This window comes from Ambystoma mexicanum, chromosome 12, assembly GCF_040938575.1.
Source record: "Ambystoma mexicanum isolate Mex_15411 chromosome 12, UKY_AmexF1_1, whole genome shotgun sequence".
NCBI classification, from domain to species: domain Eukaryota; kingdom Metazoa; phylum Chordata; class Amphibia; order Caudata; family Ambystomatidae; genus Ambystoma; species Ambystoma mexicanum.
The window spans coordinates 604,229,008-604,242,032 of record NC_090936.1 but is presented as its reverse complement, the minus strand read 5'-3'; the positions used below and the strand labels follow the sequence as shown (position 1 = coordinate 604,242,032).

Sequence of the window (13,025 nt, the reverse complement as noted above, 5' to 3'; positions counted from 1 at the left end):
AGAAGGGTAGGTGGATATGATTGTAAAACAGGCTTCACACAATTCCCATTATTAGAGAAAGGGGGAGGACGACCACAATATGTACCGTAGCCACCGATAGATAAAGATAATTTAAAATGCAAGTTGCCTAGTTTTGACCACTGGAGCAGGTAGAAAGAGTGACAGGGGGAATGACATCAGCAGTGGGTGATGTAAAAGACCTACTAGCAGCTATATTAGGGGAGAAAGCTGAAGACATTTGAGGTGAGCGGGACATGCCAGTGTGAAAGCACAAATCACAAAACACGATGGAGTGCCATTTAATAATTGTAGATCAGACTTACGGAGGGGACCTAGAGTACAGTATCCTAATACGTCAGACACGGGCATGATTATGACATGGAAAATGGGGGAGAACGAAGATCCTGTTGCTTATATTCAGGAGATTCAAGAATGTTGGCGTTTTAAAATGAGAGAATTGTGGGAATAAACAGTAGCATTGTTTTATCATACTTTATGGAAGGGGCTGCCCGAGTCAGTGCAAAGACAGATGAAAAAACAGGTAGGGATGGAAGAGAAGCCATGGCTGGAAATACAGTTGACTATTATACATAATTGTTGATTGTTACAAGAGAGGAATAAGAAAAAAGCAGAGAATAGGAAGTTTGAGGAAGCAAAGATAGTTCAGAAAAAGTTGTGGAAATTTGCTATAGAAGGAGCAGTACTGACGAGGGGCGAAGGAGTGGTTACACAAGAGTTACAGCCTACACAGCCAATCAATGTAAGGTATCCTGTAAATCAGGGTGGGTACAATGTTTGGCCATGTGCTAGAGGGAATGGACCTAAAGGACGAGGAGGCAGATTTTGAAACCCTCAAGGGGGAAGAGGATTTAATGGAGGCCAGCCTCAGCAGTACTGGAATTGAGAGAACAGGACATATTGCCCGAACATACAGAAGTAGAGGGGGCAAGAAGCAAACCTGGCAATGTCCAAGAGGGGGGATGGCTATTTTCCACCTTATAGTAGAGAACAACCAGAGTATTATGGCCAAGATCACAAACAGTATCAGACGCGTGTGCCGCAAATACAGCAAACGCAGCAAATGCAGCAGATTCTGCTGCAATCACAGTCACTGCAAGGGCAACCACAGCAAGCACCTATGCAAACACAACAAGTATAGACCACAGTACACTCTGACACAACAGGTCATGTTACCCCAATGGAATGCAAATACAGGAGCCCCACAATCACCTACAACCAGGATAGAGAGTGTGACAGTGTTTGGAGGAAATCCTTTTACGGGTACAGGAATGAATTTGTATCCACAATAGGAAAGCCCACAGAGCGACCTGATGTGTTCAGTACTATCAGTGACACCAGACCCCCAAGAGGAACCGAGACTCATGTAACGATAGGAGCCAAGACATTTTAGTTTCTTGTTGACACAGGAGCAACTTGTTCCTGTGTTCTGAAGGGAAAGTATCCAATGTCTGGCATTGCAATGAATACGCAGGGCTTCTCTGGGGCAATGAGTTTGGTTCCTTTTACTGTTGAATTACCAATTTCAATAGGAGAACATGACATGTCTATGCCACTATTGTATTCCCAACAGACACCAGTTAATAAATTAGGATGTGACTTGATGACAAAACTTAACATGACAATGGGCCTCATTACTAGTCAGGCGTTAAGGGGTTAACGGTGCCGACCCTTAACGCCTGATTACAAGGTCCCTTAGCGCCATGGTGATTTTAACGCCTGCTTTTTGCAGGCGTTAAAATCCATGGCGCTAAGGGACCATGTTGCTAATTACGCCACCGTAATTTACGGTGGCGTAATTAGCGCCTTCCCCACTCGCATTATGCCCTATGGGGCAAAAATGGGAATGGGGAAGGGTAAAATGGGAAATGGGGATTTACCGCCCCACTCACCTTGGAATGGGGCGGTAAATCCGCCATCCACCATGGTGTAAACATAGTTTACAACATGGTGGTAAGGGTACGACCCAGGCGGTAACTTACCGCCTGGGTCGTAATGAGGTCCAATATAATTTACTGACAAGGGGGTAATATGTTCCACTCCAGGGATACATTACAGGAATGTAAGAGAATATATATTACCATTTACATGCCAAAAAGCATTGAGGGGTGTTCCTTTAGATCCGGAAGTATTTTTGTATGGAGTGAACATTTTGTTGTCATGGCTTCCTGGATTGACAGATAAATTGTTGAGGACACTTGACAAGTTTTTGTTTAGGACAGAAAACATATGGATGATGTGGAAGGGCAGGTTATTCCCATAGAACTAGGGGCAGCAGTGGTAAGAGAGGAAAGGGTGGTTGTTGAGGGGACGGATGATGAAGGGAGAGGATGGAGAACAGTAATAGCTCTTGATGAAGGATATAGACAAACAGACTTGACAGACGAAGAGTTGTTCAGAGATGAGCATTCAGATGATTATTTAGTATTTTTCATAAGTCTTGCATAATGGATAAAAGTTGAGAATAGGGAGAAACCACAAAGAATGGCATTGGCAAGAAAGAAACCACATTCTTTCCTGGAAGATTTAGAAAAAGTGGCAAGCATTTTATGGAGCAACAGTCCATATGACGTGGATCTATTGAGTGGAGCAGGAGCGCTTAAAATAAAGCTTAAATCAGGAGAAATTTTACCATCAGCAAAACAGTACCCTATGTCCAGAGAACCAGATGAAGGTATATTTAAAACAATGTCTGCTTTAGTACAGAAAGGAAGACTGGTACCATCAGACTCCACATGTAGCACAGCTGTGTGCCCAGTAAAGAAACCAATGGGGGTAGGGGGGTCGTGTGGATTTATTCAGGATCTACGCCCCTGAAAAAATATTGTCAAAGCAGAGTTTCCTCTAGTTCTGAACCCAGCTACAAAATTATGTAACATCCCAGCTACAGCTAAATATTTTATAGTAGTAGATTTAAAAAATGATTTCCTTTTAATTCCCCTTCATGAGGCCACCCAAGATTTGACATCCTTTTTGTATAGAAATCAGTGGTGGAAACATACAAGATTCCCACAGGGGTACAGTGAGTCCCCATCAATCTTCAGCGGGGTTCTTCAGATGGACCTAGGCAATATACAACTTGAGAGCACAATAATTCAGTGCATAGATTACATAGTAGTGTGCAGTGAGACAGAAGAAAAATGCAGAGAAGACTCAGTCCAGTTAATGACAGTATTGGCAGGAAAAGAATACATTTCAATTACAGTACATATATTAGACCACTCTTTAAAGGATTTAAAAAAGCACATACAGCTAAAGATGAGATAGTATGGACAGATGAGATGATAAAAGGATTTGAAGAATTGGATTTGAGGAATGCGCTCCCTCCCCACCTCAGAGACATTGGGCCTCATCACGAGTTGGGCTGTAGCCCTTAAATGCGGTGGTAACGGTAATACCGCCGCATTTAAGGGCTGGCCCTATCACGAGTTGGGCGCTAAATTGGCTGTTTTACCTCCAGCTTTTTTCTGGAGGTGAAAATCTCTGTTTACGGCTGTATTACAGCTGGCTGTATTAGCCCGCAGTATTAGCACCGAAAATTCCCCATTGATCCAATGGACCCATTCAGGAATGGGGATTTACCGTTAAGGCCCAACCCGTGATCTGGTGGTAATACCACCAGACTGGTCGGCGCTAGGGCTATTACAGTCGGCAGTATTACAGCCGGGAATACAGCCCAACTCATGATGAGGCCCAATGACTCCCACACTGTCTTCCGTAAAGCCATCAAGGCCAACCTTTTTGTTTGATGTGCTAGAACCTGCAATATACTGTAACTTGTAACTACCTAAATGTAAATAAGTTCTTTCTGGGGCGACTTCTTTGTAACCCTTAAGTAAGCCTCCTTAAGCTCTGATTCAGCACCTCGATGCCTGCGGGCTGTTTGCACGCTCTACAAATACAAATAAATAAATGAATAAATAAGTAAATACATTTCTTTATCCCCATGTACGCAGGTAACTCAGACTAGTTTTTGATTTTCAGGGTCTCCCTGCAAAACCAGGTCTGCTCTGACTGCTGTTTTTATGCTACCTGAATCTATCAAGGCATTCACTATTCTTCCATTAATGGAAGCCTTCCCATGGCTAAATTCAATAGGTGAATGACAAAAACATATGCTAACAGACTCGATATCGTCTTCTGGTTCCTCCCATTCATCTCCCATCAAACATCCTATTTCCATGGGTTCTTTTTTCTGATTCTTGGGGTAGCTTCTAGCTATGTGACCATCCTCTTGTAGTTTCTTATTCTCTTCGGTTTGCCTTCTTGGCCTTTGCCAAAACTCATAGTTAACACTTCTTGGTATTTGTAGTTTCTTATTTCCTTTAGGTTGTCTTCTTGGCCTCTTTCAAAGTTCATGCATTTTACCCTCTTGGCATATTCAGAGTTCACATATTTTGCTTTTCATTTATTCAACTTTCTTTCGGGTTCGCAGTTACTTTCTTGTCTTAGGTTCCCTTTCAACTCAGAACATTTCACAGAGACTTTGGAATGTGCGATTTCACCTCGCAGGACCACTCTACTACGTTTGTTCCTTTTACGATTCAGCAATTGTCTTTTTCATTACATGTTTTATCGGCACACGTGCAACCTTCAACTTTTAAGTTACAGTTACTTTTGGCTTTTAACATAAACCAGACTTTTGTTGTCTTCGATATCTCACCAGTTGTGTTAATCAGTCTTCTTTCATCAGTTCCCTTCATGCAGCAGTCAAGGCCGTTTCCAACGCCTCCTCTGCTCCTCCCCAACTCTGTCATTTACCCAGGAGGGTCGCGGGCCTCTTTCAAGTACCTTGAAGGTTTCCTTCTTCGGCTCACTTGGATTCAGTCTTTGAACGCTTACGGCTTCTCGAAAGTGTGGGATTATCACCTGGCTCTTTCTCGATCTTCGTAACTGTAGATCAGCCCCTTGGCCTTCGACTTCCATTGCCTGGTTCACATCAGCCCCGAAAGAGCTGTTCCTTCTCGTACCCAGCCTCGCTCTCCATGTGCCTGTGCATGCCACATTTTATTCGCCTGAAAGGGCGTTTTAACAAGTGGTAGTAGGATTACATGCTTGTACATAGTTAGGATTATGTGCCTGACTCTGCCTGGCCTTATTACAGGGACAGGGCAATTGCAAGTCAGTAGGAGTGATCTGCCCGATTTCATTCTGCATCTTCCTCGGCCCAGTAGTGTTGTCAATGTAACAAAGGGAGACATTATGGGAGCTGTAGTTTCTCATAAAATAAGCAGGTATAGGGGTAAAAGGGGTTGTGGAAAAAAGGGGATACCATGTCTCACCATCAGGGGCTTTTCCCCCACTCCCTGAGGACCCCTACCCAGGTGATCCTCCCTCACTTGTCCACCCCCAGGGGCAGGATCTAAAAGTGATGGCCCTTCCCTGGCCATCTCTGTATGGGATCTCCAGAGATTAGGTCGTGAAACACCCTCTGGTTTTTCACATTACCAACAGCCGGCTGCATCTGAACGTGTCAATCCAGAGTCCCTACAGCAACCTCAACACTTCCCAGGGGAGAGCATTTATATATTTCACTAATCCAAGTGCACTTAAGGTAGAAGGTCAGAAGTTTTGGATTCATCTTTCAGATTTCAGATGGGCACCAGCACCAACTCGCATATGCAAGTGAAAAACCTTAGTGGAAACCAACCCAAAGACTAAAAAGATGAGTACTCTTACAACATTTGTGACATATTTCAAATTAGGGCATCCTTTTGGATGAATGGACAATGATGTTTCTTCGGTCACTCAAGGAGCAGCATACAGGAACAAGAATGTTATGATGTATATTGTTTTTCTCTTTTTTCTTTTATTTTTGTCTATGTATAACGAGATTGTGCGGGTGGGGGATGGAGAGGGTAGGTATGAAAATGTTGATACGGTAGCAGTCATTGACATAAGGTCTCATGATGTGCCAGTGCCCAGGAGGAGATGGGCCACTGAGCAACAAAGAGCTGTCGAAAATGAAGGTGCTCTTTCAGACAGTAACGTAAATGTGCATTACCCTGATTCATCTATATAAATAAAAATGTAAATGTTTGTTTGTTCAAAATCTTAAATCTCTGAAAGTTCCTCACCGATTGCTTTGAAATTTTGACACAACGTTTCATTCGAATAAGCACATGTTTTTATATACCTACTGTGCATATATGTCACACCTGTGACAGGTAAAAACATGCTTTTTCTGAAAAACAGCGCTATCTGTTGGATGTAAAAGCAACACACGCTATGCTAAATATATATATATTTTTTCATTTTGGTTTTATTGATTTTGAACAAAAGAATTCCCAGTATATAGTACGTAATTACTAGCTCATGGTTACATTACAAGAGCAGAGTTTATGGCTTTGTTACACTTTAAAACATCTTTATACATGTCTCCATTCTCTGGCTGTAACAATGAATAGAACTTTACCCTCACCCTCCCCCCTCAGCCCCGTTGGTTGAGCAAACATCTTATGAACATTGTGTGTGTGTGGGAAAAAGTGGTCATAGTTCTACTGTTGTGGGGGTTTCTCAACTGCGAGATCGGAACCGTCTCCCTGCGTCATCTTTTGGTTCCTCTGACTTACATTAAGTCCTTGGGAGTTCATCAGATTGAGGGTCTGAAGTTGTTGAGAGGTGTTTATTTTTAAAGTCCATCCATAGGGCCTCACATTGCAATGCTTTATTGTGCAGAGAGGCTGTGATCATCATTTCCATTGTGCAGATGTTGAATGCCACATTGATCCATTCATTTTTTCACGGGACTGTTGTGGATTTCCATTTCATTACTAGTAAGGCACGAGCCGCTAGCATTAGTTGGGAGGCCAGTCCTTTAGTTCTGATCCCGTCGTCCTCGTTTCTCTCTGATCCAAATAGAAGCAAGTGAGGGTCGGGGACCCTTTGCATGCCATCTATTTCTTTGATCCAACCCAGGACCTCCTCCCAGAATACGTTTATGAACGGGCAACTACACCACATGTGCCAGTAATCGGCTACCTCCCCACATTCCCTCCAGCATCTTGGACTCGTTGTTTGGAACATTTTGGAGAGCCTGAGCGGATCATATTGCCATCTGTGTAGTAGCTTAATGGCGTGTAGCTTATATTGGCTAGATATGGACGTTTTGGACGCCGCTTTACACATTGGGCCTCATTACGAGGTTGCCGGTAAGCGAAAAACGATGACGGTAAAGGATTACTGGCATCGCTTACCGCTCCGGTGCATTATGACCCGGCAACCCGCTATTAGCAGCACCCTAAAGAACGGTGCCTCTAATAGCGGCATGGGTGCGTACACGCGCCCCTTCGTGGAGCAAATATCAGCATGCCGGTAATAGGAGGAAATCCCAACCCACGCGGACATGCAAATACCGGCATCGCGAAGCCGGTAATGCCCAGGAGATAGCCAACACCAAAGTAGGCTTCCATGCACTGGCTGGCATGCCCAATTCTGTTGGTGTCCTGGACTGCACCCATGTCGAATTGGTAGTCCCCCATGCCATAGAGGCATGTACCGCAATCACAAGCAATACCACTCCATCAATGTGCAAATGGTATGCGACTCCAGCAAGATCTTCACACATTGCTGCGCCCGATTTCCCAGATCAACACATGATGCCATGGTACTGCGCAACTCCACGCTAACCTGTCACATGGAGCGACATGCTGGACCACTTGCCTGGCTGCTTGGTGAGTTGCACAACTGGCCCATGGCAGTGCTTTGGGGTACTGATGCGTAGGCATGCATACTCCACCTGGGTGGGAAAGGGGGGGATGCATACTACACCTGGTTGTGAAAGTGGGGGATGCATACTCCACCTCTGTGGGAAAGGGGAGGGATGCATACTCCACCTGGTTGTGAAAGGGGGGGATGCATACTCCACCTGGGTGGGAAAGGGGGGATGCATACCCCACCTGGGTGGCAGTTGTCGGTGATTGGAGAATGCATGCAGAGCTAAACACTCCAGACCTGAACCCCCCAAACGGAACATGACACATCACTGGCACAAACTTCACAAATAAGAGGCACAACCAGGGCACCATGGTGATGGTAAGCAATGCATGACGGTACAGGATGGCAACTGTGCCAATGTGGCTAGTGTGACCATGCATAGTGTAGAATAAACTGCATGAATGGGAGGCTAAACATTGTCGTACTACCACAGTACATTCGCCTCCGCATGCATTATTACACCCTGCATCATCTATTGAACGCCATCCAGACTACCACACCTCATAACAGTATAGAATGCATCTAGGTGACAATTTTGCATACATACAGGGACATGTGCATGTCCACACCAAATAGCTGCCGCCATGACTGTGCTTCCTGAAGGTGGCAGCTCAGAGTGACACACATCTATTTGTATTTGCTTGCAGGTGATGGAGGATATCCCTTGAGGCTGTGGCTACTTACCCCTGTGCGGAACCCGCAGAACAGCCATGAAGAGGAGTACAATTGTGTGCACACCTGTACCGGTGTTGTGATTGAGCAGACCTTTGGCCTGTTGAAGGCGCGTTTCCGCTGCCTAAGCAGGTCTGGTGGGGCACTCCTATATAGGCCTGAGAAGGTGGCAAAGATCACCATGGCCTGTGTCATGCTGCACACATGTGCGTCCGGAGAAATGTACCACTGCCACCTGACATTGACATGCATGCACCGGGTGAGGATGATGAGGATGGAGACGGAGGTGAAGTAGCCCCCTTGCCAGTATGCGATGCACGGGATGGCCATGCTGTACGCCAAGCACTAATTCACGAATACTTCTGAACCACAGGGACTATGATAGACATGCGTCAGTGACACACTGGCTCCATGTGGACATGCACACTTGGATTGTTGGGAGTTGGCCACTGAACACCATCACACATTAAAAGGATATGCACAAAATGAACAATGTCCAGCCATTGAATTTTTTGGCACACAACGGGTGTATTTTTTCAACACAAAAATGTGCACACTCCCCCCAACCCACAGTGAACTCCCTAACTCACGCTACAAGCCCCAAAAACCCCCAGTGAACTCCCTAACCCACCCTACAAGCCCCAAAAAACCCCAGTGAACTCCCTAACCCACCCCACAAACCCCAAATGTCCCCAAATGTACTCAAAGAAATGGTTCCCTTCACCCACAACCACATGTCCCACTCCCATTGTCTGGGCACTCTACTTCCTGGCCTTTTTGTTGTCCGGGGGTGGCATCTCTGAGTGCCGTGTACTCCTCCGGGTCATCCGCACAGGGCTTGCGGGGACTGAGGATGCAGGTGTTGTAGCAGAGGATGTATCTGAGGTAGGTTCCACGCCTGCTCCAAGGCGTGGCCGCTGCTTATGGAGCAGGATGGACGTTAGGACTTGGGGTACTGCCCCCAGACAGTCCCTCATGAGGACAGCCGACGCATTCACGGCAGCAGTGTTCGCAGCGATGGCCGCTGTGGTCTCCCCAATGGCAGTTGTGGTCCCTGCAATGGCAGCAGCAATGGCCCTCCTAGTGTCCTCCCCATCGGCAATATACTGCCGCATGAGATCCAGCATTGCCTCCTGTCGTGCCTCCACCCTCGACAGGCATGCCTCAAAGGTGTTGGTGGGAGCTGGAGTGGTAGGAGGTGGAGTGGTGGGAGCTGGAGTGGTAGGAGCTGGTGTGGTAGGGGCTGGAGTGGTGGGGGCTGGAGTGGTGGTAGCTGGAGTGGTGGATGGTGCATGCACAGGGCCTACATCCTGGGTGCTGTCCTCCTCGAAGGGGCACACGTCTGAATCCCTGAGGTCCGAGTCATGGAGGCAGGGATCATCACTGCTGTAGGCATCCATTTGGGGTGGAAGGGACACCCCTCCAACTGTTGTGGGTGTGTGCTGCTGGTCCTGATGTGTGTCAGCCACACTGGCAGCAGGTGTTGTTTGCTGGCTTTCCACCCGGTCAGGCACACTGGATGTGGGTCTGGCCTGTTTGTCTGGCTGGGGGGTGGTGGTGGCGGTGACCCTTGTCCTATGGCGTGATGTGCATGCCCTTGCGCTCCTCTCCTGACTGGCATCTTCCTCATCGGTGCTTGGGGGTTAGAAGAGATGCAGGTCAGCAGTGATGGTGTCACATGCCAGCGCCATTCAATTGTGCTGTTCAATATTCATACATTCATGCATCCATGTCTTACAGGTGTGTCGCACTTGGTGTTGTGAGGGGGCATATTGGTAATCAATGCATGGCAGGTGGCATGCCGTTGATATGGGGTTTGTGTGTTGGGTTACATGGGCACGGTCATGGTATGTTGCCCTTATGTTGGTTATGGGATTGGCACTCATCATGCATTTCTGTGTGGCAGGGTTTGGCATGCAATCTTGACTTGGATATGTTGATGTGGGTGTAGGGACATGCATTGCCTTGCCTGGTCTCACTTCCACGTCACTTGTGCTACGTCATGGTTTCCTCTACAGGGATGTGCAGGGTCACTCACCTCCTTCTGGGGATGATGCGGCACCCATCTCCATCTCTCCGAATCCCTCAATTGACTCAGGATATATGAATGTGCTGGCAGTCTCCTCCCAGGGCATCAATTTAGCAGGTGAGTGGGGACCCCCACCTTTCGCCATGGCCGCCCTCCTGTTGCTTGACAGGATGTTTCTCACCCTCATGTGGAGGTCATCCCACTTCTTGCGGCAGTCACGCACAGTACGTGGGGTGGTCCCCACGGCCGACACCTTCCGGGCAACCTCCTGCCAGATTTCCTTTTTCCTCATCTGAGCAGCATGCTTCATGTCATTGGTCTTGATTATGTCTGCATGTGCAGCAAGAGTGTCCGCCAGCTCTGCGTCTGAGAAACATTGTTTCCGCTGCTGGGGGGTTGTCTTCCTGGTGGCTTTGGACATCTTCAGGGTTTTCCAACACAGCACAACACAAATAGACTGGTGGTTTTGGAGGATTGCAATGGATTGTGTTTTTAAAGATGACCGCCGGCCAATTTCCCGTTCCGACACGATGACTTTATTTCCGGGTCTGGTTTTGCGAGCCCAGTATTAGCATGGTGGTATTACCGGGTCAGTATTTAGGGGTTCCTCCTAGGTAGTGCCGGTATCGGTGGTTCCCGTGATGCCACTATCGGGGGGTTGGAGGGCCTTTAGCGGCATGGCGGTATGGCCATTACCGGCATGGGGGTTCACGCGTGCTCGCGCACTCATAATCAGCCGCTATTAGCGGGTTCACACAAGCATGGACCCGCACTAACCGGCATGCCGGTAATGAGGCCGTTTTTACCGGACTACTCGTAATGAGGCCCATTGTTTCCCACTGATCAGGGCTTATCTCATCTCCTATGCCTCTTTCCCATCTGTTTCTCAGAAGTTCCGTGGACCCATCTCCTGCTTCTATTAGTTCTTTGTACATTGCAGATATCAGGCCCTTTATTTCAGACCTGGAGTCTAGAAGTTTTTCAAGCGGGGTAAGGTCTCTTTTCAGTTTATCCTTCCATTCAGATTTATGTATTGGAAGGTGGACAATGGGCCTATTCCTAGGGCCTCAGTCAGTTCCGGGAGCGGGATGAAAGAGTCTTTTTTCTGCAATTGCCCCACACTTTCCAGGCCCGCCTTATACAAAGATTGGAATCTTCCTACGTTGGGTATGTGGTCGTTTATGCCAGGGGACCATAGGTGGCTGAGCGGAGATGGCCAGGTGGTAATCTTGCGCATCTCTTTGCCTATTTGCCATACACTCCATATGGTGCTTAATATTGGATGGCCTTTGAGTCTACGTTGAAGCCTTTTTTGTGGGGTCCATAGCCACTCTGATACCGTAGCTGGTGATAAGTAATGGTTGTCCATGTGGATCCATTGGGGGTTTTTGTGGCCACGTAGGTGAGGGATTAGAATGCGTAATTGGGTGGCTCTGTAATATATTTTTAGGTCCGGGAGCCCTACTCCACATTTGTCTTTGGGAAGCTTTAGAGTGTTGTATGAGATCCTCACCTTCTTCCCCTGCCAGGGGAACCTTACCATAAATTTTAGCCTCAAGAAAGAACCCATTTGGTATCTCAACAGGTAGCATTAGGAAGGGATACAGGAATCAGGGGAGACACACCATTTTAATAGCGTTAATTCGTCCTAACCAGGAAATTTGTGAGCTTGTTCCATCTATTTAGATGAGCAGAGAATCGCTGGAGAAGGGGAGGGAAATTAGCTTTGTATAGGTCCGTCAGGGTTTTAGTAATCTGTATACCTAAATATTTCAATGTGGAATGCTCAATCTTGGGGCCTAATGGGAGGAATTTAGTTTCGTTTTCTTCTTTCGATCCCTGTAGGGGAAATAGTATCGATTTAGTCCTATTCTCAATAAACCTGGAGAGTTGACCATATTCTTCTAACAGATGGAGGGCATGGGGGATGGATACGGAAGTGTTAGTTATGTGTAGCAGTATATCATCTGCGTAGAGTGCTACCTTATATTCTGTTGCTCCCAACTGCATACCTTCTACCATGGGGTCAGTACTCATGTTTTGGGCCAGGGGTTCTAGGGAAAATGCAAAGAGAATTGCGGAGAGGGGACAACCCTGCCAGGTTCCGCGTTCCAATTCGAACCATCTGGAGTATTCTCCATTTACGAATATTGATGCTTTGGGGGATGTGTATATCGCCTGTATTCCCTTCCTAAATCTTGGCCCTATTCCTACCTTTCTCAAGAGCGCCCTCAGGAATTCCCACTCCACTCTGTCGAAAGACTTCTCTGCATCTATCGATAAAAGGGCAGGGTCACCGGCAGGGAATGAGATGCATGGACGAGGTGGAGTGTTTTGCGCATAGTGTCCACCCCTTGCCTACCCAATATGAATCCAACTTGGTCAGAGTGTATAAGATGATGCATTAGTGTCTCATATCTAGCCTAGGGAGATAGAGCTATATGATCAACAATATTTAGGGTTTCTTCCTTCTTTGGGGATCACCGTTATCAGTGCTCTGGTAAAGGAGTCTGGGGCCTCTCCCGCCTCTAATATCTCATTAAATAATTCTGTTATGAATGGTGTTAGCTGTGCACTAAAGGTTTTGTAA

The 13,025-nt window shown here is 46.8% G+C and overlaps 1 protein-coding gene across 1 annotated transcript; it reads right to left on the bottom strand.

The window, feature by feature from the left end:
- Window positions 1–9,167: 9,167 nt before the first annotated feature.
- LOC138514623 (mucin-7-like) lies at window positions 9,168–9,806 on the bottom strand. Its single transcript, XM_069630070.1, has one exon. The coding sequence runs from the start codon at window positions 9,804–9,806 to the stop codon at window positions 9,168–9,170; it is 639 nt and encodes a 212-aa protein (XP_069486171.1).
- Window positions 9,807–13,025: the final 3,219 nt, after the last annotated feature.

Coding starts and splice junctions, on each gene's coding strand:
- LOC138514623 (XM_069630070.1), bottom strand. CDS start 9,806: ATGGATGCCTACAGCAGTGATGATCCCTGCCTCCATGACTCGGACCTC.